The sequence below is a fragment of the Lotus japonicus genome, chromosome 4 (genome assembly GCF_012489685.1).
Source record: "Lotus japonicus ecotype B-129 chromosome 4, LjGifu_v1.2".
NCBI classification, from domain to species: domain Eukaryota; kingdom Viridiplantae; phylum Streptophyta; class Magnoliopsida; order Fabales; family Fabaceae; genus Lotus; species Lotus japonicus.
Genome location: NC_080044.1, coordinates 23,352,445 through 23,380,245, shown reverse-complemented (window position 1 = coordinate 23,380,245; position 27,801 = coordinate 23,352,445). Strand labels below are relative to the sequence as shown.

Below are 27,801 nucleotides of genomic sequence, written 5' to 3'. Positions count from 1 at the left end.
ATGAAGTATTCCTCTGATCAGAAGTCTCCTAGGTTAAAAGGTCAAGTCGCTATCCAAGTACAAAAGCAGTGTACCTTCCTGACGACCTACCTAACGTTCTCAGCCACAGCAGAAGCTGGATTTTCCAGAACTGCCCTCCAACGGTAGCATTTCCCATGCAACGCTCAACCCTAATCCTTGGAGTATATATAGAGGCTGAAGATTGAAAGAAGCGGCTAAGAAACTAAGAAGAAGCAACACGCGCAAGATATTCAAAACATTCTAAGCTTTCTTTCATCTTGTAATTTATTTAGTTTACACTCAGCTTATTCAGAAGCAAACCCTTGTAAACACCAACCTCAAACAGTTGTTTGATTTTCCTTTAGGAGATCAAGGTTGATCGGATCTTAGAGAAGACTAAGAGAGTGAATCTTAGTGATAGCTAAGTCAGTGTATTGTTAGTCACTTGTAGGTTTCAAGTGCAGTTGTAACAATTATCTGATTAGTGGATTGCCTTCATTCTAAGAAGGAAGAAATCACCTTAACGGGTGGACTGGAGTAGCTTGAGTGATTTATCAAGTGAACCAGGATAAAATCCTTGTGTGCTTTTCTATCTCTATCTTTTGCACTTAGTTCTCGAAAAGATTTGTTAAAATCTTTAAGGTGGTAGTTTTGTACTGAAAACGTTATTCAAACCCCCCCTTTCTACCGTTTTTCATACCTTCACTATATATTGATGTGGCTGAGCAATGGAATAGGGATAGTGGTAGTCTAGACCTCTAAATACTATTATATTTAGTGTTGATATAGCTATGGTTACATAGATGTAGTACAACCCATTTTATGCAAAGATATCAAGTACCAAATTTTGTTGCCAAAAGTAAAATACCCTAGCATATATTTATAATAAAGTTTCTCTAATAGAGAAGATATTGATTTTAAAAACAGTAGCTTTGATTACATGTCAAAATATAGATGATTTAAAACCAAAATAAAATAATATAACTCAAGGAGCTAAATATGATATATATCATAACAAAAATCTTCTGTATCTTATAATTTTAAATGATGAATCAAACTCCAAATTTTACAATAGTTGGTCCCAAACCTATTAACAAACTCGTCCATACCTAGTCAAACAAATATATCAAGACGATTTCAAAAGAAAGTAAATTTAAATCCATAAGGATCAGATTAACAACATAACATTTGAAAAACAGCAAACACTTCTCTCTATATCTCTCTAAAAAAAAATTGACTTATTTCAATTCATACCACTTAAAGCATTGGAGCCTTTATTTATGAAGTGTGTATGGAATGTATAGTCAATGATTTTAAGAGTTAATGATTAGATAAAGAGCATCTAGATGACATATATCTAAAGTATTATAGTAACATTAACTGAATGTTAGAATGGTGTGTAAATCTATCAATACAAAAGATGTGTAGAAATTGTGCTTTTGTTGAAGTTGTATCAACCATTAGATACATATCTCAGTTCAATAAAAAAAAGAACCTAAATGCTTCAAGACAGAATGATAAAGAATGAAAACATCTATATAATAAAGAAACCATTGCATAGATAGATAGGTTCACAATACAGCATCTACTGGATATACCAGTTACACCATAAAGATGCATATGGATTACAATAATAGATAAAAATAAAAGCATTGCATTGGAATGTGTAACTGTGGTCATAGTACAGTGACCAATTCCAATTCATGCATCAAAAAGGAAGGACTGAAGTTGACACCATTACTAATCCTACTAATATTATACGCAAAAAGATTTTTGGCTGTTGTCATGGAAGACAATCTGCATCCTTTGTCAGCACAGCAGACTACATATAGTCTGAAACTTCCTAGTAATAAGTAGAGCGAAGCTTAGGGAGCAATTTCATCATCTGAGATTACAACCACCTCATCATCATCTGATATTACAATCACATCATCATCCTCAACAACTTTCTTCAGCAGTTTATCATTATCATCATCAACAGGTTCAATCTTCACCTTATATTTAAGACCACATTCATCCAAGTTATCAACCATGTCTTCTCATTCAGAAGAATCGTTGTCTTCCATGATTTCTTCTTCAAACACTATGCGAGTAATGTCTTCATCATCAAATCCTAAATCAATCAGCTCCTTCCCAGCAAAAGGGACTCCAGATTTAGGTACTTCACATTCAACAGAATTAGGAGAACCATCATTGGTGACATCTCTGCCTCCATCTGCAGATAAAGATTTGGTCTCGCCAACATCTTTAGTTTCAATTTCAGCAATTTGTGCTTTGGTATCATCATTTAGATCAATCACACTATCAACAAGATGTTTCTTTCTAAGTTTCTATCAATCTCAGCAGCAGCTACCTCAGCAGCATCAACATCCTCATCTTCTGACTCAAAATCTATCAACAACTTCCTTCGCAGGTGACGATCACCTCTTTCAATAGTATGAGATTCAGATAATACATGACCCTTGTCACTCAATGTCAAACAACTCCCCTCAGCATTTCCCATCTTAGTGAAAGATGGTATGAACTTTGCCTGTTTTGCAGCCACATAAATGAGTACAAATAATATGAATTTTTTATAGAAAAAAGAGGATGAATTACTCCAAATAATTACCATGCTATTCTATTGGGAATGCTAGTGTGAAAATAAATAAAATAAGTCATGTGTTAAGTTTAAAAGACAGTAAAACATCATTTATTTAACAATTAACCTTTTGGGTGTAACTATGGCATCATGGTAATGGAACATAGTAATGATGTCTAAATCAGTGCATATCCTCATAATCTCAAAGCAACCATCCTTTCCATACAACATCCCAACTTTTTTTCTGGACCTTAAAAAGCATCTCTAACCCAGCTATATGGTCTTCAATACCATCAGGACACTCTCCTTCTAGAATCACTTTCTTCTCAAGCTAAAATGTAAAGGAAAATGTTTTGTTATAAATTTTAGAACAGTTGTACAGATTGTGTAAATAAGAGAGGAAACACTAATTTAAAATCAAGAATTAAGAAGAGAATACTTCAATGAAATTCATCAATTCTTCACAGGATAAACCAGTAAGTAACTCTGCCTCAGGATCATATAGAACAAAAACAGCGCTGTCAACACCTTTGAATACTTTGACTTTGAACCGAAACCTGTAAAAAGTATAAGTACCAACGTGTAAAATCATTAGGTAACTAAAGCATAAGGTTAACAATTGAATAAGTTTATAAAATTTGAAGTCTTACTACATACCTGTTAATCATTTTATCAGTGATGCGTCCACACTTCAGACAATCATATTTAACACCATTGATTCTAAGTTCACTATAACATCTGCATGATGGGTAAAACCATTGTCCATCCCTAAGGACTCCAACCATTGAAGCATAAAATATCAATATCCTTCCCTGAATATTGAAGTAGTTAAAGTAGATACAAAACCAATGATCTAAAACACAAATAATGGAGCAAAGTTACAGAAATGTGAAGTTGATCACCTCTTTGTTGTCCAATAGCTGAGTTAATGTTTTCCTAAGGTGAGCATTCAGCATATCATCCCTAAGACTCAGATTAGAGTCATTGGGTCGAATAAAACCAACAAGTCCATGGTAATTAAAACCAAGAACATCCATTCTGCATATAGAATAGTCAAATAAAGGTAAAAGATAGTGCTATAAGAGTTGTTGTAAAAAAAAGATTAATCATGATGTAGTAAATCATTTATACCTTTGAGTTAACTCAACATCTTCTTCAATATCTGGGTTGAAGTGAACTTTGGAACTGTGGGTAGAAGAATTGTGAATACTATTCAAAAGAGTTTGAACAAACCTCTGAAGCTCTTGACCTTAACAAACTGTAATAGAATTACAGGTCTCAAAATCCAGTTGGAAGCCAAATACTCAACAACAATGTTTACCAGACTCCCAATCAGTGTACATCTAATTTCCCCCCTAAGATATGAGGTGGTTGAGGTGTAAGTTCATCATAATGAATTTACTAAATGTAAGCCATAAATTAATTTGACAAAAATACATTTAGTCTTGCATATCAATAAATAACATCTTAGTGAGCTGACTGTCTTTTATGAAAAGCTTTTCATGAGAGGCAACAGAAATAACTCCCAAACAATCTGAAGAGAAATTATAAGAATTAGAGTTGTGTTAGTTCTTTAAATAATATGAAACTTCTAAGACATAAATGATTGAACTGGAGGATGTTTAATGAAATATGGCTTCTGCATACCAATCAAGTGGGTAAATTCATCACTCATGTTACGAATTATCTGAGTGTTGTAAAAGGACCAGCCATTTCGAGGGATGCGGACATCAAAACTTTCAACAATGATGGTGCAGGTATGGAAGATCAATCTGAATTCATGTGGGGTTAGTCGAATATCATCATTCAAAACAACCTTGAAATTAAAGATCCTGTACACTCTGCCATCCAGCATAGCACAAATAGTTGGATGCTTTCTGCACACAGAACCTTGTATCTTGGTCCCCTAACAAAATAGAGAAAACTTATAAGTGAAGAAAACAACACAATATTTACTTTTGTAAACTGTCCATAAATGGTGAAGATGGAGGGATTTCAACTTACAAATTTGTCCATCAAGATCATGTCCATGCAGGAGGGTTTTCGTGTAACACGATCAAATGGAATTCTCCACACAGCAATAGCACAAACCTTGATGCTCCAGGATCGACCCTGTTGATGAATGTAGGAAACATGGTCAATGGTTGACAACCGAGTATCAATTAGACGTTAAGCAAATTGATCACATAAGCAAATTTGAAAGAAAATGAGTTTTGAGAACTCAGACAAGTATGAATGAATTGGAAACATATGTATGGTATTTATAGCAAATGAGAATGACAATTCAATTTACTTGAGTAGTAAATTAAACAAACAAATACACCTCAAACTTGTTCAAAACTGTCAAAAGTTGAGGTCAATGAGTTGTCGGTTCTGGAGGGCTTCTTGCATCACAAAGGACATGAAGATCTTCCGAAACGTTGGCAAGATCAAATTCCAACCCTTACTGATTCCAGAAAATGGGGGATGAAAGTATAAAAAATGTACATAAAATCGAGAATTGGAGTAGAGGTAATGATGCTTCAGCAATAGACTCTAGTGTTAAGCAGAAAAAAAAATAAGAAGATACGCAAACAGTGATTGATTCAGGAATTATCTGCTACATCTGGTTACGACATCGTCGGAAACATCGTTAGGAAACATTCTATTTGTACCCAGAAAGATGATGATCTTCCAACCTTATAACCAACCAAGAGAAGTAGACGAACATCCGGCAACTAAGTCTGCCTTTAAGTAACAGTGATTGTGAACAAAAGATCTTTCTCATTAAGGAGTACAGGCGTCGAATTAGGAGAATGGAAGAGGATAGTAGGTCAATAGATGTCAACAGATAGGGGAGGTTGAAGGTATGAAAAACGGTAGAAAGGGGGGGTTTGAATAACGTTTTCAGTACAAAACTTCCACCTTAAAGATTTTGACAAATCTTTCGAGAACTTAAGTGCAAAAGATAAGAGATAGAAAAGCACACAAGGATTTTATCCTGGTTCACTTGATAAATCACTCAAGCTACTCCATTCCACCCGTTAAGGTGATTTCTTCCTTCTTAGAATGAAGGCAATCCACTAATCAGGTAAGAGTTACAACTGCACTTGAAACCTACAAGTGACTAACAATTACACTGACTTAGCTCACACTAAGATTCACTCTCTTAGTCTTCTCTAGGATCCGATCAACCTTGATCTCCTAAAGGAACTAAACAAACTGTTTATCAAAGAATTGTTTACAAGAGATTTGCTTCTAAAAAGCTAATAGTAAACTCAATGAATTTCAGATGAAAGAAAGCTTAGAATAATTTGAATATGTCTTGCGCGTATGTATTGCTTTCTGGCCGCTTCTTTCAATCTTCAGCCTCTATATATACTCCAAGGATTAGGGTTGAGCAATGCATGGGAAATGCTACCGTTGGAGGGCAGTTCTGGAAAATCCAGCTTCTGCTGTGGCTGAGAACGTTAGGTAGGTCGTCAGGAAGGTACACTTGCTTTTGTACTTGGATAGCGACTTGACCTTTTAACCTAGGAGACTTCTGATCAGAGGAATGCTTCGTATTGGAACTTGTGAAGCCGGTTGATCAGAGTTAGAGGGAAAGCACAAATCCTCTGACCATTGTTTCTTCTGATTCTGAACTCAGAGGAAAGAACATGGCCTTCAGAGTTTCTTGCTTTTGGACTTCAGAGTTTCCACTATTCAGCTTCTGGATCTTCAGAGTCTTCTACACCATCAGAACATCTGAACCTTCAGTGTTTCTTGGTTATCAGAACTTCTGGATCTTCAGAGCTTCTAGTGACTGAGTCCTCATCAGAGTTTGTATAACTTCAGAACTTCTGAAGCTTTTCCACTGTTCATACTGAACATGGTGAATGCGAAAGCGTTGCTTGGGTCACTCTTTATACACAGTGCTTCTGATTTGTGTGAGATTGAGTTGAGATCAGAGCCTGTAAATGGCACACTCAGAAAAACACGTTAGAGTACCACAATTGTTCATATCAAAATGTTAACTTGTAATCATCAAAACATAGAGTTGTACTACTAGATCAAAACTTGATCTTACAATCTCCCCCTTTTTGATGATGACAAAACTAAGATTTTTGATGAACAATTCTTAAACATTAAACTGAATTCACTCAGAGTTTAGAGATATAGAATAATACTTATCCTGATGTGAATAGTTTATCTTGCTCATTCTGCATTCAAGTCACTGCTTGATTCTGAGCTTAGCTCCCCCTGAATCTAATACTTGATGAAAACGTTAGTAAAGTCTAGATTCTGAGCTAAATAATATAAGAGTTCAGAGTGAAAAACTTATGACATAGATGAAAATCGAGTAATCAGAGCGCATAAGTAATCAGAGTCATGGACAAGGTATCAGAGTCTTGGGTATCAGAGTCAACTTATAATCACTTCAGAAGAAGTGAAATGTATTCCTTGTATTTGCCCAGTGACGCATCTATGGTCATGAAGGTGGAACTCTTAAAATCTCCAAAAGAAAAATAAATCACACTAACACATCTTACACATCAAAAACTGGGTTTACTCCCCCTTTTTGTCATAAGCAAAAAGCTTGGGGTGTGAAAAACTTAGCTTGAAGTACAAGGTACTCCCCCTTAGAGAAGGTCTAAGTTTAAAGAAAATGAAAACGATGCAAGAATCAGAGTTAGGCGAAATAAATAGAAGAGTTAATGCGAGAGAAGAACGTTTACCACCGGCCAAGGGAGTAAATAGAAGGGTCAGTTACCAAGAACTTAACCTCGAGAAACTGTAGGAGCATTAACTTTCAGAGAGAAAGTGAAGCCTATATAAAGCGTTGGAGAGAAAGGTAAGCTTCACACCTCGAACAATTTTCAGTTAAAAAAAATGGCATCATACAACGTAGCACTAGAAGAGCTGAGGAAGAAGGCCTTTGAAGAGGACTTGTTCCTGAACATCAGGCATCCAGAGGGTACAACGACCATCTCGGAGCTAACACGGACACTGCTGGAAGAGGACCTGCGTCCAGAGTTGGAGAGAGACCTGAAGGAATTTCTTGCCTTCGTGGAGGAGGTGCAAGAACTCAGCCGGCTTGAACTCAAGCTGATGGAAGAAAAAGAGATCTTGGAAGAGAAGCTCAAGACTTCAGAAGAGAGTCTGGAGAGGGATGAGCTAAAGGTCAGCCTCAACAACATCCAGCATGGACTGGAGCGTCTGGAGAAAGATAGGTCAGAGCAGCGCCAGGAGTGTAGAAGAATGAGGAGGGATCCTCCATTCTATATATTATGATGTAAAGAAATATGATGTAAACATAGAAATATGATGAATAAAAAAGATTTTTGCAAACATATGTGATACAAATATATATATAGATATGCATATAGAATCACAAACGAATAAAATAGAATAAGTAAATAAAAAGAAACAGAGTTTAAATAAAACAACGTTAAATAAAAAGAAAGAAAAAGAAGAGATCCTAAAACTAAGGTTTGTCAGATCGTCGCAGAAGTTCCATCATCATTTGCTTCATCTCAATCAGCATGGATTCATGAATGTCAAGACGCTGTTCCATGATGTCGAGTCTGGATGAGCTTGTCTGAGTAGAGCTGGAAGGAACATTCTGAGCAGCTTGAGGATCTGGAATGGAAGCAGAAGCAGCAGGAGTAAACACAACTGGTGCAAGTGCTTGGCATCGAAGAGCTTCAGCCTCAGCTTCAAGTCGCTCGGCCTCAAGTCTGGCTTGTTCAGCTTGAGCTGCTGCAAGACGTGCAGCTTCTTCTGCTTGAGCCTTCTTTCTCTTGGCTTCTTCAATGGCTTCAAGAAGCTTATTTCTCTGTTCTTGTTCATGAAGAGCCACCCTTCGAGCAAACCTTTGCTTTGCAGCCTCAATGCTCTGACTTCCCTCTGCATGCAGGAGCTGCATCATAATTGGAACTTGAGCCATTAGCCAAGTGCTCAGATTGTTCCACTCATCAGCCACACTTTCAGCATTCTCACTGAGGTCAGTCTGACCGTGCACATTGCGGAGCCTCAAAGAGGCTTCATGATAGAAAATATTGATGCACTCAGAGAGAGATGTGGGTTGGAGATGAGTATAGGGAATTATGGAGAGGGTGGTTTCAGGAGAGGCTGGGTGATTGCTGTTATGAGCTTCAGAGGCACCTTGTGGAGAACCAATGTTAATCATTTGATCATTGGGGTCAGAGGTTCCAAGGTGAGGGTCTGAAGTTTCAACCAGAGGATGAGGTGATCTAACTGAGGATTGGTTAGACACTGAATGTTCGGTTTCAGGTTCTGGTTGAATAGGCTCTTGTTGGTCAGGGACAGGGTGAGCTGGTTGAGCCAAAGGGTCTGCCTCTTGTAAAGGATTAGCCAAGATAGGTTCATCTGGGTCTACTAGACGTTCAGGTCTAGGGCCAGGATATCTCCTAGGGCTTGGACAAGTTAGGTAATATTCCTCTAAGGTAGACACCTTTTCTTTTCTAACCTCCATGAATTTTCTAATGGATTCAGAGTTATTGGAGGGAGAAGAATCAGCAACATTGGTTGGGAAGGATACAGGTGTAAAGGCTGTTGAAGAGTCTGTATCCGTGGTTCTGGCAGCAGGACGTTCTGATGCTCTGGGAACAGAGTGATCAGACGTTCTGGGTTGTGGTTCTGTTTGGTGTGGCTCTGGTTGTTCATGGATGATTGGTTCAGAAAGTAATGGGTCGTACGGAATGGTGAGGAGAGAGGTTGGTTCTTCTGACCTAGAGGGTTGATTCTGAAGCAAATTCCAGAGAGGTGCTTCAGTAGGGGAAGGTTGAAAGAAGGAAGATCTTGGGGAATGTGGTGGAGTGGTGGTTTGTGCGGCTGGTTGGGATTCAGGAATAGGAGTGAGGGGATTTGAGGAGTGTTTGAGCATAGCAGAAATAGGGAGTGCATCAAATAAATTCAAATCATCATCAGAAGCAAGTGCAGGCTTACTTGAATGTGCTGATGATCGAGTCACTCTGGCAGGAGGTTCAGTCCTTCTGACCACTTCAGCAGCTGGTTCCACCCGAGTAGGCTTCACCACGATTCTGACCTTCTTCTGCTTCTTCTTAGGAGGACCATCCTCACTATCACTATTATCACCATCATCAGGCTTTCTCTTCGTCTTCTTGACCAGAGGGACATCAAAGTCCTCAGAGGATTCTTCCAGAACCATCTTCCTCTGAGCTTTCTTCTTGGGAGGAGAAGGAAACTCTGGAGCTGGCGGCAGTCTGCTGACGAAATCATCAAGGTCAATTTCGAATCCTTGAGCCCTGAGGTCTTCAACATAGCATCTGATGGCGTCAGGATTGTCTGCCTGAGTCCACAGAGGGTAGTCATTCAGAGGCATCCTTCTACCTCTGATCTCAGAAGATGTGTCTTCATGAGCAGGAGCAATCTTCTTCTGGACCAAACCCATCTTCTTCAGAGAGTTTGCAGTGAAGACATCACTGACAATTGTGCTCAGATCTTCGACACATCCAGCATTAACCAGATCTTGCACCAGGTTGCTTTCAATGAGAAAGTCTGAGAGCAGCCTCCCAAAAGGGATATATTTGATTGCAGACTTGATGGAGGCGGTGGTGCGAGACTTCCGGATGCATTCCTTCAAGTAGGAGAACAGGAAGTAGGGAAGGAAGATCTTCTTCTGATCTTGGATGAAGAACAACATCACCTTCTGGTTGAAGTTGATGTAGTCTGGAGAACTGCCCTTCGGTCTCTGGTTTATGCAGTGAAGCAGGATCTTGTGCCAGATCCTGAGTTTGGGGTGAAGATCCATCACCTTGTAACTCGTCTTGCCCGGTTTGAAAGTGGTGTACAGGGCTTGGTTGATTGTGTCCTTGGTGCTGGGTTTCAGCTTCGATTCCGTGAGTTGGAAACGAAACCCATAAGCAGTGTCTGCACCTAGCAGATTCGCGAATGACTTCTCAGTGATGATGATCTTTCTTCCAAGAATGTGAGAGACCACCTGAGTATCATCGCAGTCGGCGTGCTTCCAGAATTCCTTTACCAGTTTCTCATACATCGGTCCTCGAAGTCGGTTGAAGTAATTTCCCCAACCTTGAGCTTGGACTTCAAGACGAAGATCAAACCCATTTGTAGCCAGGTTGTCGAGGTCGAATCTCCATTCTGCCAGGACTTGAAGTTCCTCAGGAGCAAATACGCAGTGAACGGCACAGCCCCGTTCTGCAATTGGAACACTCTGTTCTTGAGTTTGAACTTGATCTTGAGTTGGATTCTCAGGGCCCCTTTGACCCGTTGCCAGACCAACTACCATGTGAGGGAACTGAGGTGCATCTGCAGTAGATCTTCTGGTTTGTCTCACCATTTTGAAGTGGTTGAAAGTTTGAGGTAGAAGATGAAGGTTGGAAGATGAAGTGAGATCGAGAGAGAAATCGAGAAGAGCGGTTTTGAAAAACAGAGAGATCGAGAGTAAAAACCGGAAGTGAAAGAGAACGTGTGTGTATAGTGGGTTTTATCAAATAACCGTTGTTGATTCAAAAAGCACTTTTAAGATCAACGGTTGAAAATTAAAGATAGATAGTAACAGTAAAATACACAATCACACACAAGAGAGAAGCACATCTACACGCAATCATAACAGACTGTCACACGGGCACAAGGAACTATGCATCAGAAATTCTGACACACGTGTTGTTGTCTCAGCTTCAGAGTCAGTACCAGTGGGTACACACACTCTGATTGAGTTACCTTCTGGACTAGACATCTTCTGATCAAGAAGTATCATAGTCAGAGGTTCTGATCCATCTTCACTCTGGACAAAAGTCCATGTTTAGATTTTTCAGAATAAAATTAAATCTATCTTCTGCTAAGGGCTTTGTAAAGATATCTGCCCATTGATGGTCAGTATCAACAAACTTCAGAAGAAGTACGCCCTTCTGTACATAATCTCTAATAAAGTGATACTTTAACTCAATGTGTTTTGCCCTTGAATGCAAGATAGGATTCTTACTCAATGAGATTGCAGCAGTGTTATCACAATAGATTGGGATATTGCTCTCAAGGATCTGATAATCCTCCAGCTGATGTTTCATCCAGAGCATCTGAGTGCTGCATATTGCTGCTGAGATATATTCTGCCTCTGCAGTTGATAGTGCAATGGTTGATTGCCTCTTGCTTGCCCATGAGACTAGATTGCTTCCCAGAAATTGACAATTTCCTGAAGTACTTTTTCTCTCTGTTTTATCTCCAGCATAATCAGCATCACAGTAACCTGAAAGCTTATACTCTGATGTTTTCTTATACATCAAGCCAAGGTTAGTGGTGCCTTTCAGATACCTTAGGATCCTCTTAACAGCAGTTAAGTGGGTTTCCCTTGGATCTGATTGGAAACGAGCACATAAGTGAACACTAAATAGTATGTCTGGCCTAGATGCAGTTAAGTAGAGAAGTGAACCTATCATGCCACGATAGAGCTTCTGACATACTTTACCACTTTTATCTTCTTTCTCCAGAATGCATGTAGGGTGCATTGGAGTCTTGGCCACTGTAGATTCCAGCATATTGAACTTCTTCAGAAGTTCTTTAGTGTACTTGCTCTGATGGATATATGTTCCTTCTGGTGTTTGATCAACTTGTATTCCCAGAAAGTACTTTAATTCTCCCATCATACTCATCTCAAATTCAGCCTGCATCATCTCGGAAAATTCTTTGCATAGAGATTGATTAGCAGAACCAAATATAATATCATCAACATAAATTTGCACAATTAAGATATCATCTTTATAAGTCTTGCAAAACAGAGTTGTATCTACTTTACCCCTTACAAACTCATTCTCCAGAAGGAATGAGCTAAGTCTCTCATACCATGCTCTTCAGAGGGTCTGAAGGCAGATCTGGTTCTGACTGGTTCGTCTTTGTTACCCAGAATCAATTCCTTAGGGTGAGCTGCAGTGATTCTGCTCTTCTTCAGAGTTTGTGAGTTAGAGGGACCAGCTTCTTCCTCTGGTTCATCTTCCTCTGGCTCAGCTTCCTCTAGAGCTTTGCCTTTGTCAGAAACATTAATGCTTAAATCTGCAAACTTTTCAACTAGCTTTGACTGGTCAGAGTCAAGCTTATCATTAAATCTAACATGAATAGATTCTTCAATAGTCTTAGCATCAGTATTATAAAATCTAAAACCTTTAGATCTATCAGAATAACCAAGTAATAGACACTTAGAAGACTTAGCATCAAATTTATGCAATCTATCCTTAGTATTGAGAACATAACAAACACAGCCAAAATGATGAAAATAAGAAATGTTAGGTTTTATGTTCTTCCACAATTCATAAGGAGTCTTATTCAGAATTGGTCTCACAGAGATTCTGTTCTGAATGTAACATGCTGTATTTACTGCCTCTGCCCAAAAGTGCTTAGCCATGCCAGTTTCTTGGAGCATGGTTCTAGCCATCTCCTGAAGAGTTCTGTTCTTCCTCTCAACAACACCATTTTGTTGAGGAGTTCTGGGACAAGAGAAATCATGTGCAATTCCATAGGAATCAAACAGACTCTCAAACTTATCATTCTCAAACTCTCCACCATGGTCACTTCTGACACGCACAATCCTACAAGCCTTCTCGTTTTGCACTTGAGCAATGAAGGTAGAGAACACAGCATGAGACTCATCCTTGCGGGTTAGAAACTTTACCCATATCCAGCGGCTATAGTCATCAACGATAACCATCCCATATCTCTTGCCACCTATAGACTCAGTTTTTACTGGTCCAAAAAGGTCGATATGCAGAAGTTCCAACGGCCTTGAGGTTGAGACAACATTCTTTGCCTTGAAAGGGACTTTTGTGAATTTGCCTTTCTGACATGCTTCACAAAGAGCGTCTGAAGCGAACTTCAGATTGGGTAAGCCCCTGACAAGGTTTAGCTTGCTCAGCTGAGAAATCTTTCTCATACTGGCATGCCCTAACCGTCTATGCCATACCCACTGCTCTTCATTAACAGACAGAAGGCACTTCACATTCTGAGCCTCCAACTCAGATAATCTGATCTTATAGATGTTGTTCTTCCTCTTGCTGTTAAATAGAACAGAGCCATCGATCTGACTTACAGCCCGGCAGGACTTTTGATTGAATATAACATCATAACCCTTGTCAGCTAATTGACTTATAGACAATAAGTTATGTGTTAAGCCGTCTACCAATAACACATTATCAATGCATGGACTACTCTCTACACAAATAGTACCAGTACCAACAATTTTACCCTTTTCATTTCCTCCAAAGCCAACTTCGCCTCCAGGCTTAAGTTTTAGCTCTCGGAACATACGCCTTTCTCCCGTCATGTGACGTGAGCATCCACTGTCCAGATACCATGATTGGTGTTTCAGTGGAGCTATCAAGGATATCTGCAACATAGATAATCTTGTCCTTAGGTACCCACTTTCTGGGTCCTCTCTTGTTAGTTACCCCAGAGGTTCTGATCACCTTGGGTGTCTCAACATGATATTTTAAAGGAATATTTGCATGATATCTAGTCATAGAGAAAGATCCCTTTTTAAGAGGGTGTTTAGCAACTTTAGCAGGTAAAGGATCAGGCAATATGGTACCAGAGGGAACAAAGCATTCATACAAGGATTTAGCTTTAGACATAGAAGGCTCATTTCTAATTGGTTTAGAATAGCCAATGCCATGCATTCCATTTCTGCTTACGCCATAGATCATTGAAGCCATTAAGCTTCTATCCACGCTTTTAGCTAGGAATCTTTGAAAAGACTTTTCATACTTAGATTCATTTCTACAATCAGAGGCATCACAGGCAACAATTTCTTCTAACTTAGCAATCTGGTTCTTAAGCACAGAGTTAGAATTTACCAAAGCATGATTTTCATTTTTCAAATCAGAAATAATTTTCTCATGTTCAGAAGGAGTCTTGGAAACAGCAGATAAGTTCTTTTTCAACTTTTTATGCTTAGACAATAAAGAGTTATACTTATCCATGATATCAGACAAAGCATGTTTCAGTTCAGAGGTAGAGAAGGAAGCGAATACCTCGTTTTCATCGTCTGAGTTAGGATCTCCTTCTGATTCTGAGTCAGAGTCAACAGCTTCCTTTGACTCTGCTTCCTTGTCTTTGACAATTGCCATGAGTCCTTGGACTTCACCATCAGAGTCAACATCCTCTGACTCTGATTCATCAAATGTCACCATCAGACTCTTCTTCGTCTTGAAGTGCTTCTTTGGCTTCTTGTCTTTCTTCAACTTTGGACAATCACTTTTGTAGTGCCCAGATTCTTTGCACTCAAAACATGTGACTTCCTTGATTGAAGACTTCTTCTGGCCTGAGGACTCATACTTTCCTTTTGCCTTTCCAGAGCCTTTGAACTTGCTCTGCCTGTGCTTCCAGATGCGGTTGAGTCTCTTGGAGATCAGAGTCAGCTCATCTTCATCAGAATCTTCTGATGCTTCTTCAGATTCCTCTTCTTTAGCTTGAAGAGCCTTTGACTTCTCAACCTTAGCCTTTTCAGATTTGGATTTCAAGGCTATGGACTTTTTCCTCAGATCTTGCATCTCTGAGCGCTTCAGCTCATGGCATTTCAAAATGCTGATGAGTTCTTCTAAACTCATATTCTCAACATCTCTCGTGAGCTCTATTGAAGTCACCAAAGGCATCCAACTTTCAGGAAGACACCTAATGACCCTTATGACATGATCTTTTGTTGTGTAGCTCTTGTTGAGAGGTCGTATGCCAGCTACAAGCAACTGAAATCTGGAGAACATTTCTTCAATGGACTCATTTGGCTCCATGATGAAGGATTCATACTTTTGGATCAAAGACAATGCCTTTGATTCTTTGACTTTCTTGTTTCCTTCATGAGACATCTTCAGAGATTCAAAAATGCCTTTAGCAAACTCACGATCTGTAATCTTCTGGTACTCTTCATAGGAAATAGCACTTAGAAGAATTGCTCTTGCTTTGTGATGTTGTGAGTACAGCTTCTTTTGATCTGCAGTCATCTCTGACCTTGGGATCTTCTTGCCATCTGCATCAACTGGACGCTCGTAGCCATCCACAATAATATCCCAGAGATCTGCATCGAAACCCAGAAAGAAACTTTCCAGTCTATCTTTCCAATATTCGAACCTTTGACCGTCGAACATAGGAGGCTTTGCATTGTAACCATCTCTTTGAGTTTCACTGGTGGTGGCAGCCATTGTTTTTCACACCGGCCCGGATCACTGAACACTGTTAGGTGTGGTAATCAGAACTTGCGCTCTGATACCAATTGAAGGTATGAAAAACGGTAGAAAGGGGGGGTTTGAATAACGTTTTCAGTACAAAACTTCCACCTTAAAGATTTTGACAAATCTTTCGAGAACTTAAGTGCAAAAGATAAGAGATAGAAAAGCACACAAGGATTTTATCCTGGTTCACTTGATAAATCACTCAAGCTACTCCAGTCCACCCGTTAAGGTGATTTCTGTAAGATCAAGTTTTGATCTAGTAGTACAACTCTATGTTTTGATGATTACAAGTTAACCTTTTGATATGAACAATTGTGGTACTCTAACGTGTTTTTCTGAGTGTGCTATTTACAGGCTCTGACCTCAACTCAATCTCACACAAATCAGAAGCACCGTGTACAAAGGGTAACCCAAGCAACGCTTTCGCATTCACCATGTTCAGTATGAACAGTGGAAAAGCTTCAGAAGTTCTGAAGCTATACAAACTCTGATGTGGACTCAGTCGCTAGAAGCTCTGAAGATCCAGAAGTTCTGATAACCAAGAAACACTGAAGGTTCAGATGTTCTGATGGTGTAGAAGACTCTGAAGATCCAGAAGCTGAATAGTGGAAACTCTGAAGTCCAGAAGCAAGAAACTCTGAAGGCCATGTTCTTCCCTCTGAGTTCAGAATCAGAAGATACAATGGTCAGAGGATCTGTGCTTTCCCTCTGACTCTGATCAACCGGCTTCACAAGTTCCAATATGAAGTATTCCCCTGATCAGAAGTCTCCTAGGTTAAAAGGTCAAGTCGCTATCCAAGTACAAAAGCAAGTGTACCTTCCTGACGACCTACCTAACGTTCTCAGCCACAGCAGAAGCTGGATTTTCCAGAACTGCCCTCCAACGGTAGCATTTCCCATGCAACGCTCAACCCTAATCCTTGGAGTATATATAGAGGCTGAAGATTGAAAGAAGCGGCTAGAGAAAGAAATACACACGCGCAAGACATATTCAAAATATTCTAAGCTTTCTTTCATCTGAAATTCATTGAGTTTACAATTAGCTTTTTAGAAGCAAATCTCTTGTAAACAATTCTTTGATAAACAGTTTGTTTAGTTCCTTTAGGAGATCAAGGTTGATCGGATCCTAGAGAAGACTAAGAGAGTGAATCTTAGTGTGAGCTAAGTCAGTGTAATTGTTAGTCACTTGTAGGTTTCAAGTGCAGTTGTAACTCTTACCTGATTAGTGGATTGCCTTCATTCTAAGAAGGAAGAAATCACCTTAACGGGTGGACTGGAGTAGCTTGAGTGATTTATCAAGTGAACCAGGATAAAATCCTTGTGTGCTTTTCTATCTCTTATCTTTAGCACTTAAGTTCTCGAAAGATTTGCCAAAATCTTTAAGGTGGAAGTTTTGTACTGAAAACGTTATTCAAACCCCCCCTTTCTACCTTTTTCATACCTTCAATTGGTATCAGAGCGCAAGTTCTGATTACCACACCTAACAGTGTTCAGTGATCCGGGCCGGTGTGAAAAACAATGGCTGCCACCACCAGTGAAACTCAAAGAGATGGTTACAATGCAAAGCCTCCTATGTTCGACGGTCAAAGGTTCGAATATTGGAAAGATAGACTGGAAAGTTTCTTTCTGGGTTTCGATGCAGATCTCTGGGATATTATTGTGGATGGCTACGAGCGTCCAGTTGATGCAGATGGCAAGAAGATCCCAAGGTCAGAGATGACTGCAGATCAAAAGAAGCTGTACTCACAACATCACAAAGCAAGAGCAATTCTTCTAAGTGCTATTTCCTATGAAGAGTACCAGAAGATTACAGATCGTGAGTTTGCTAAAGGCATTTTTGAATCTCTGAAGATGTCTCATGAAGGAAACAAGAAAGTCAAAGAATCAAAGGCATTGTCTTTGATCCAAAAGTATGAATCCTTCATCATGGAGCCAAATGAGTCCATTGAAGAAATGTTCTCCAGATTTCAGTTGCTTGTAGCTGGCATACGACCTCTCAACAAGAGCTACACAACAAAAGATCATGTCATAAGGGTCATTAGGTGTCTTCCTGAAAGTTGGATGCCTTTGGTGACTTCAATAGAGCTCACGAGAGATGTTGAGAATATGAGTTTAGAAGAACTCATCAGCATTTTGAAATGCCATGAGCTGAAGCGCTCAGAGATGCAAGATCTGAGGAAAAAGTCCATAGCCTTGAAATCCAAATCTGAAAAGGCTAAGGTTGAGAAGTCAAAGGCTCTTCAAGCTAAAGAAGAGGAATCTGAAGAAGCATCAGAAGATTCTGATGAAGATGAGCTGACTCTGATCTCCAAGAGACTCAACCGCATCTGGAAGCACAGGCAGAGCAAGTTCAAAGGCTCTGGAAAGGCAAAAGGAAAGTATGAGTCCTCAGGCCAGAAGAAGTCTTCAATCAAGGAAGTCACATGTTTTGAGTGCAAAGAATCTGGGCACTACAAAAGTGATTGTCCAAAGTTGAAGAAAGACAAGAAGCCAAAGAAGCACTTCAAGACCAAGAAGAGTCTGATGGTGACATTCGATGAATCAGAGTCAGAGGATGTTGACTCTGATGGTGAAGTCCAAGGACTCATGGCCATTGTCAAAGACAAAGGATCAGAGTCAAAGGAAGCTGTTGACTCTGACTCAGAATCAGAAGGAGATCCTAACTCAGACGATGAAAATGAGGTATTTGCTTCTTTCTCTACCTCTGAACTGAAACATGCTTTGTCTGATATCATGGATAAGTATAACTCTTTATTGTCTAAGCATAAAAAGTTGAAAAAGAACTTATCTGCTGTCTCCAAGACTCCTTCTGAACATGAGAAAATTATTTCAGATTTGAAAAATGAAAATCATGCTTTGGTAAATTCTAACTCTGTGCTTAAGAACCAGATTGCTAAGTTAGAAGAAATTGTTGCCTGTGATGCCTCTGATTGTAGGAATGAATCTAAGTATGAAAAGTCTTTTCAAAGATTCCTAGCTAAAAGCGTGGATAGAAGCTTAATGGCTTCAATGATCTATGGCGTAAGCAGAAATGGAATGCATGGCATTGGCTATTCTAAACCAATTAGAAATGAGCCTTCTGTGTCTAAAGCTAAATCCTTGTATGAATGCTTTGTTCCCTCTGGTACCATATTGCCTGATCCTGTACCTGCTAAAGTTGCTAAACATCCTCTTAAAAAGGGATCTTTCTCTATGACTAAATATCATGCAAATATTCCTTTAAAATATTATGTTGAGACACCCAAGGTGATCAGAACCTCTGGGGTAACTAACAAAAGAGGACCCAGAAAGTGGGTACCTAAGGACAAGATTATCTATGTTGCAGATATCCTTGATAGCTCCACTGAAACACCAATCATGGTATCTGGACAGTGGATGCTCGCGTCACATGACGGGAGAAAAGCGTATGTTCCGAGAGCTGAAACTTAAGCCTGGAGGCGAAGTTGGCTTCGGAGGAAATGAAAAGGGTAAAATTATTAGTACTGGTACTATTTGTGTAGATAGTAGTCCATGCATTGATAATGTTTTATTGGTAGACGGCTTAACACATAACTTATTGTCTATAAGTCAATTAGCTGACAAGGGTTATGATGTTATATTCAATCAAAAGTCCTGCCGGGCTGTAAGCCAGATCGATGGCTCGGTTCTATTTAACAGCAAGATGAAGAACAACATCTATAAGATCAGATTATCTGAGTTGGAGGCTCAGAATGTGAAGTGCCTTCTGTCTGTTAATGAAGAGCAGTGGGTATGGCATAGACGGTTAGGGCATGCCAGTATGAGAAAGATTTCTCAGCTGAGCAAGCTAAACCTTGTCAGGGGCTTACCCAATCTGAAGTTCGCTTCAGACACTCTTTGTGAAGCATGTCAGAAAGGCAAATTCACAAAAGTCCCTTTCAAGGCAAAGAATGTTGTCTCAACCTCAAGGCCGTTGGAACTTCTGCATATCGACCTTTTTGGACCAGTGAAAACTGAGTCTATAGGTGGCAAGAGATATGGGATGGTTATCGTTGATGACTATAGCCGCTGGACATGGGTAAAGTTTCTAACCCGCAAGGATGAGTCTCATGCTGTGTTCTCTACCTTCATTGCTCAAGTGCAAAACGAGAAGGCTTGTAGGATTGTGCGTGTCAGAAGTGACCATGGTGGAGAGTTTGAGAATGACAAGTTTGAGAGTCTGTTTGATTCCTATGGAATTGCACATGATTTCTCTTGTCCCAGAACTCCTCAACAAAATGGTGTTGTTGAGAGGAAGAACAGAACTCTTCAGGAGATGGCTAGAACCATGCTCCAAGAAACTGGCATGGCTAAGCACTTTTGGGCAGAGACAGTAAATACAGCATGTTACATTCAGAACAGAATCTCTGTGAGACCAATTCTGAATAAGACTCCTTATGAATTGTGGAAGAACATAAAACCCAACATTTCTTATTTTCATCCTTTTGGCTGTGTTTGTTATGTTCTCAATACTAAGGATAGATTGCATAAATTTGATGCTAAGTCTTCTAAGTGTCTATTACTTGGTTATTCTGATAGATCTAAAGGTTTTAGATTTTATAATACTGATGCTAAGACTATTGAAGAATCTATTCATGTTAGATTTGATGATAAGCTTGACTCTGACCAGTCAAAGCTAGTTGAAAAGTTTGCAGATTTAAGCATTAATGTTTCTGACAAAGGCAAAGCTCCAGAGGAAGTTGAGCCAGAGGAAGATGAACCAGAGGAAGAAGCTGGTCCCTCTAACTCACAAACTCTGAAGAAGAGCAGAATCACTGCAGCTCACCCTAAGGAATTGATTCTGGGCAACAAAGATGAACCAGTCAGAACCAGATCTGCCTTCAGACCCTCTGAAGAGACCTTGCTGAGTCTGAAAGGATTGGTGTCCTTAATTGAACCCAAGTCCATAGATGAAGCTCTTCAGGACAAGGAGTGGATTCTGGCCATGGAAGAAGAATTGAATCAATTTTCCAAGAACGATGTTTGGAGCTTAGTGAAGAAGCCTGAGAATGTTCATGTTATTGGAACGAAATGGGTATTCAGAAACAAGCTAAATGAGAAAGGAGAAGTAGTCAGAAACAAGGCAAGGCTAGTTGCTCAAGGCTACAGCCAGCAGGAAGGAATAGACTACACTGAAACATTTGCTCCGGTAGCAAGACTGGAGGCAATTAGACTGTTGATCTCCTTCTCAGTAAATCACAACATAGTTCTACATCAGATGGACGTAAAGAGTGCCTTCCTAAATGGTTATATCTCAGAGGAAGTCTATGTTCATCAACCCCCAGGTTTTGAAGATGAAAAGAAACCAGACCATGTGTTCAAATTGAAGAAATCACTCTACGGTCTGAAGCAAGCTCCCAGAGCATGGTATGAGAGACTTAGCTCATTCCTTCTGGAGAATGAGTTTGTAAGGGGTAAAGTAGATACAACTCTTTTTTGCAAGACTTATAAAGATGATATCTTAATTGTGCAAATTTATGTTGATGATATTATATTTGGTTCTGCTAATCAATCTCTATGCAAAGAATTTTCTGAGATGATGCAGGCTGAATTTGAGATGAGTATGATGGGAGAATTAAAGTACTTTCTGGGAATACAAGTTGATCAAACACCAGAAGGAACATATATCCATCAGAGCAAGTACACTAAAGAACTTCTGAAGAAGTTCAATATGCTGGAATCTACAGTGGCCAAGACTCCAATGCATCCTACATGCATTTTGGAGAAAGAAGATAAAAGTGGTAAAGTATGTCAGAAGCTCTATCGTGGAATGATAGGTTCACTTCTATACTTAACTGCATCTAGGCCAGACATATTATTTGTGTTCACTTATGTGCTCGTTTCCAATCAGATCCAAGGGAAACCCACTTAACTGCTGTTAAGAGGATCCTAAGGTATCTGAAAGGCACCACTAACCTTGGCTTGATGTATAAGAAAACATCAGAGTATAAGCTTTCAGGTTATTGTGATGCTGATTATGCTGGAGATAGAACAGAGAGAAAAAGTACTTCTGGAAATTGTCAATTTCTGGGAAGCAATCTAGTCTCATGGGCAAGCAAGAGGCAATCAACCATTGCACTATCAACTGCAGAGGCAGAATATATCTCAGCAGCAATATGCAGCACACAGATGCTCTGGATGAAACATCAGCTGGAGGATTATCAGATCCTTGAGAGCAATATCCCAATTTATTGTGATAACACTGCTGCAATCTCGTTGAGCAAGAATCCTATCTTGCATTCAAGGGCAAAGCACATTGAGGTAAAGTATCACTTCATTAGAGATTATGTGCAGAAGGGCGTACTTCTTCTGAAGTTTGTTGATACTGACCATCAATGGGCAGATATCTTTACAAAGCCCTTAGCAGAGGATAGATTTAATTTTATTCTGAAAAATCTAAACATGGACTTTTGTCCAGAGTGAAGATGGATCAGAACCTCTGACTATGATACTTCTTGATCAGAAGATGTCTAGTCCAGAAGGTAACTCAATCAGAGTGTGTGTGCCCACTGGTACTGACTCTGAAGCTGAGACAACAACACGTGTGTCAGAATTTCTGATGCATAATTCCTTGTGCCCGTGTGACAGTCTGTTATGATTGCGTGTAGATATGCTTATCTCCTGTGTGTGATTGTGTATTTTACTGTTACTATCTATCTTTAATTTTCAACCGTTGATCTTAAAGTGCTTTTTGAATCAACAACGGTTATTTGATAAAACCCACTATACACACACGTTCTCGTTCACTTCCGGTTTTCACTCTCGCACTCTCTGCTTTTCAAAACCGCCTCTTTCTTGATTTCTCTCTCGATCTCTCTTCATCCTTCAAACTTCATCTTCTACCTCAAACCTTCAACCTCTTCAAAATGGTGAGACAAACCAGAAGATCTACTGCAGATGCACCTCAGTTCCCTCACATGGTAGTTGGTTTGGCAACGGGTCAAAGGGGCTCTGAGAACCCGGCACAAGAACAAGTTCAAGCTCAAGAGCAGATTGTTCCAATTGCAGAACGGGGCTGTGCCGTTCACTGCGTATTTGCTCCTGAGGAACTCCAAGTCCTAGCAGAATGGAGATTCGACCTCGACAACCTGGCTGCAAATGGGTTTGATCTTCGTCCTGAAGTCCAAGCTCAAGGTTGGGGAAACTACTTCAATCGACTTCGAGGACCGGTGTATGAGAAACTGGTAAAGGAATTCTGGAAGCACGCAGACTGCGATGATACTCAAGTGGTCTCTCACATTCTTGGCAGGAAGATCATCATCACTGAGAAGTCATTCGTGAATCTGCTAGGAGCAGAAACTGCTTATGGGTATCGGTTCCAACTGACGGAATCCAAGCTGAAACCCAGCACCAAAGACAAAGTCAACAAGGCCCTGTACACCACCTTCAAACCGGGCAAGACGAGTTACAAGGTGATGGATCTTCATCCCAAACTCAGGATCTGGCACAAGATCCTGCTCAACTGCATAAACCAGAGACCGAAGGGCAGTTCTCCAGACTACATCAACTTCAACCAGAAGGCGATGTTGTTCTTCATCCAAGATCAGGAGAAGATCTGCCTTCCCTACTTCCTGTTCTCCTACTTGAAGGAATGCATCAGGAAGTCTCGCACCACCGCCTCCATCAAGTCTGCAATCAAATATATCCCTTTTGGGAGGCTGCTCTCAGACTTTCTCATTGAAAGCAACTTGGTGCAAGATTTGATCAATGCTGGTTGCACAGAGGATTTGAGCACAATTGTCAGTGATGTCTTCACTGCAAACTCCTTGAAGAAGATGGGCTTAATCCAGAAGAAGATTGCTCCTGCTCATGAAGACACATCTTCTGAGATCAGAGGAAGAAGAATGCCTCTGAATGACTACCCTCTGTGGACTCAAGCGGACAATCCTGACGCCATCAGATGCTATGTTGAAGACCTCAGGGCTCAAGGTTTCGAAATTGACCTTGATGATTTCGTCAGCAGACTACCGCCAGCTCCAGAGTTTCCTTCTCCTCCCAAGAAGAAAGCTCAGAGGAAGATGGTTCTGGAAGAATCCTCTGAAGAATCTGATGTCCCTCTGGTCAAGAAGACAAAGAGAAAGCCTGATGATGGTGATGATGATGATAGTGAGGATGGTCCTCCCCAGAAGAAGAAGAAGAAAGTCAGAATCGTGGTGAAGCCTACTCGGGTGGAACCAGCTGCTGCAGTGGTCAGAAGGACTGAACCTCCTGCCAGAGTGACTCGATCATCAGCACATTCAAGTAAGCCTGCACTTGCTTCTGATGATGATTTGAATTTATTTGATGCACTTCCTATTTCTGCCTTGCTTCAACACTCCTCAAATCCCCTCACTCCTATTCCTGAATCCCAACCAGCCGCACAAACCACCTCTCCACCACATTCCCCACGATCCTCCTTCTTTCAACCTTCTCCTACGAAGCACCTCTCTGGAATTTGCTTCAGAATCAACCCTCTAGGTCAGAAGAACCAACATCTCTCCTCACCATTCCATACGACCCATTATCTTCTGAACCAATCATCCATGAACAACCCGAGCCAATCCAAACAGAACCACAACCCAGAACGTCTGATCACTCTGCTCCCAGAGCATCAGAACGTCCTGCTGCCAGAACCACGGATACAGACTCATCAACAGCCTTTACACCTGTATCCTTCCCAATCAATACTGTTGACTCTTCTCCCTCCAATAACTCTGAATCCCTTAGAAAATTCATGGAGGTTAGAAAAGAGAAGGTGTCTGCCTTGGAAGAGTATTACCTTACCTGTCCAAGCCCTAGGAGATATCCTGGCCCTAGACCTGAACGTCTAGTTGACCCAGATGAACCTATCTTGGCCAATCCTATCCAAGAGGCAGACCCCTTAGTTCAACAAGCTCACCCTGTCCCTGACCAACAAGAGCCCATTCAACCAGACCCTGAACCCGAACAATCAGTGTCTAACCAATCCTCGGTTAGATCACCTCACCCTCTGGTTGAAACTTCAGACCCTCACCTTGGAACCTCTGAACCCAATGCTCCCATGATTAACATTGGTTCTCCACAAGGTGCCTCTGAAGCTCATAGCAGCAATCACCCAGCCTCTCCTGCACCCAACCTCTCCATAATTCCCTATACTCACCTTCAACCCACATCTCTCTCTGAGTGCATCAATATCTTCTATCATGAAGCCTCCTTGAGGCTCCGCAATGTGCACGGTCAGACTGATCTCAGTGAGAATGCTGAAAATGTGGCTGATGAGTGGAACAATCTGAGCACTTGGCTAGTGGCTCAAGTTCCGATTATGATGCAGCTCCTGCATGCAGAGGGCAGTCAGAGCATTGAGGCTGCAAAGCAAAGGTTTGCTAGAAGGGTGGCTCTTCATGAACTAGAACAGAGAAATAAGCTTCTTGAAGCTATTGAAGAAGCCAAGAGAAAGAAAGAACAAGCAGAAGAAGCTGCACGTCAAGCAGCAGCTCACGCTGAACAAGCCAGACTTGAGGCAGAGCGACTTGAAGCTGAGGCTGAGGCAGAGCGACTTGCACCAGTTGTGTTTACTCCTGCTGCTTCTGCTTCCATTCCAGATCCTCAAGCTGCTCAGAATGTTCCTTCCAGCTCTACTCAGACAAGCTCATCCAGACTCGACATCATGGAACAACGTCTTGATACTCATGAATCCATGCTGATTGAGATGAAGCAAATGATGATGGAACTTCTGCGACGCACTGACAAACCTTAGTTTTAGGATCTCTTCTTTTTCTTCTTTTTCGTTAACTTTGTTTCTTTTTGTTCAACTCTGTTTCTTTTTACTTATTTATGCTAATTTGTTCGTTTGTGATTATATATGCCTATCTATATATTTATGTCACATATGTTTGCAAAAGTCTTTTTTATTCATAATTCTATGTTTACATCATATTTCTTTACATCATATAATCTACAATGGAGGATCCCTCCTCATTCTTCTGCACTCCTGGCGCTGCTCTGACCTATCCTTCTCCAGACGCTCCAGTACATGCTGGATGTTGCTGAGCCTGATCTTTAGCTCATCCCTCTCCAGAATCTCTTCTGAAGTCTTGAGCTTCTCTTCCAAACTCTCTTTCTCTTCCAGCAACTTGAGTTCAAGCCGGCTGAGTTCTTGCACCTCCTCCACGAAGGCAAGAAATTCCTTCAGGTCTCTCTCCAACTCTGGACGCAGGTCCTCTTCCAGCAGTGTCCGTGTCAGCTCCGCGATGGTAGTTGCACCCTCTGGATGCCTGATATTCAGGAACAAGTCCTCTTCAAAGGCCTTCTTCCTCAGCTCTTCTAGTGCTACGTTGTATGATGCCATTTTTTTCTTACTGAAAATTATTCGAGGTGTGAAGCTTACCTTTCTCTCCAACGCTTTTTATAGGCTTCACTTTCTCTCTGAAAGTTAATGCTCTTACAGTTTCTCGAGGTTAAGTTCTTGGTAACTGACCCTTCTATTTACTCACTTGACCGGTGGTAAACGTTCATCCCTTGCATTAACTCTTCTATTTATTTTCGCCTAACTCTGATTCTTACATCGTTTTCATTTTCTTTTAAACTTAGACCTTCTCTAAGGGGGAGTACCTTGTACTTCAAGCTAAGTTTTTCACACCCCAAGCTTTTTGCTTATGACAAAAAGGGGGAGTAAACCCAGTTTTTGATTTGTAAGATGTGCTAGTGTGACTTATTTTTCTTTTGGAGATTTTAAGAGTTCCACCTTCATGACCATAGATGTGTCACTGGGCAAATACAAGGAATACATTTCACTTCTTCTGAAGTGATTCTAAGTTGACTCTAATACCCAAGACTCTGATACCTTGTCCCTGACTCTGATCACTTATGCGCTCTGATTATTCGTTTTTCATCTATGTCATAAGCTTTTCACTCTGAACTCTTATATTTTTTAGCTCAGAATCTAGACTTTACTAACGTTTTCATCAAGTATTAGATTCAGGGGGAGCTAAGCTCAGAATCAAGCAGTGACTTGAATTCAGAATGAGCAAGATAAACTATTCACATCAGGATAAGTCTTATTCTATATCTCTAAACTCTGAGTGAATTCAGTTTAATGTTTAAGAATTGTTCATCAAAAATCTTAGTTTTGTCATCATCAAAAAGGGGGAGATTGTAAGATCAAGTTTTGATCTAGTAGTACAACTCTATGTTTTGATGATTACAAGTTAACCTTTTGATATGAACAATTGTGGTACTCTAACGTGTTTTTTTGAGTGTGCTATTTACAGGCTCTGACCTCAACTCAATCTCACACAAATCAGAAGCACCGTGTATAAAGGGTAACCCAAGCAACGCTTTCGCATTCACCATGTTCAGTATGAACAGTGGAAAAGCTTCAGAAGTTCTGAAGCTATACAAACTCTGATGTGGACTCAGTCGCTAGAAGCTCTGAAGATCCAGAAGTTCTGATAACCAAGAAACACTGAAGGTTCAGATGTTCTGATGGTGTAGAAGACTCTGAAGATCCAGAAGCTGAATAGTGGAAACTCTGAAGTCCAGAAGCAAGAAACTCTGAAGGCCATGTTCTTCCCTCTGAGTTCAGAATCAGAAGATACAATGGTCAGAGGATCTGTGCTTTCCCTCTGACTCTGATCAACCGGCTTCACAAGTTCCAATATGAAGTATTCCCCTGATCAGAAGTCTCCTAGGTTAAAAGGTCAAGTCGCTATCCAAGTACAAAAGCAAGTGTACCTTCCTGACGACCTACCTAACGTTCTCAGCCACAGCAGAAGCTGGATTTTCCAGAACTGCCCTCCAACGGTAGCATTTCCCATGCAACGCTCAACCCTAATCCTTGGAGTATATATAGAGGCTGAAGATTGAAAGAAGCGGCTAGAGAAAGAAATACACACGCGCAAGACATATTCAAAATATTCTAAGCTTTCTTTCATCTGAAATTCATTGAGTTTACAATTAGCTTTTTAGAAGCAAATCTCTTGTAAACAATTCTTTGATAAACAGTTTGTTTAGTTCCTTTAGGAGATCAAGGTTGATCGGATCCTAGAGAAGACTAAGAGAGTGAATCTTAGTGTGAGCTAAGTCAGTGTA

General features: G+C 40.3%; 1 protein-coding gene across 1 annotated transcript; it reads right to left on the bottom strand.

The window, feature by feature from the left end:
• Positions 1-2,039: 2,039 nt before the first annotated feature.
• On the bottom strand, positions 2,040-4,612 carry LOC130712499 (uncharacterized). Its single transcript, XM_057562331.1, has 10 exons — positions 4,586-4,612; positions 4,229-4,487; positions 4,046-4,115; positions 3,713-3,766; positions 3,484-3,619; positions 3,239-3,393; positions 3,021-3,138; positions 2,832-2,912; positions 2,456-2,530; positions 2,040-2,330 (listed from the first exon to the last, which is right to left on the bottom strand). The coding sequence occupies exons 1-10, from the start codon at positions 4,610-4,612 to the stop codon at positions 2,040-2,042; spliced, it is 1,266 nt and encodes a 421-aa protein (XP_057418314.1).
• Between the last annotated feature and the right edge of the window lie 23,189 nt (positions 4,613-27,801).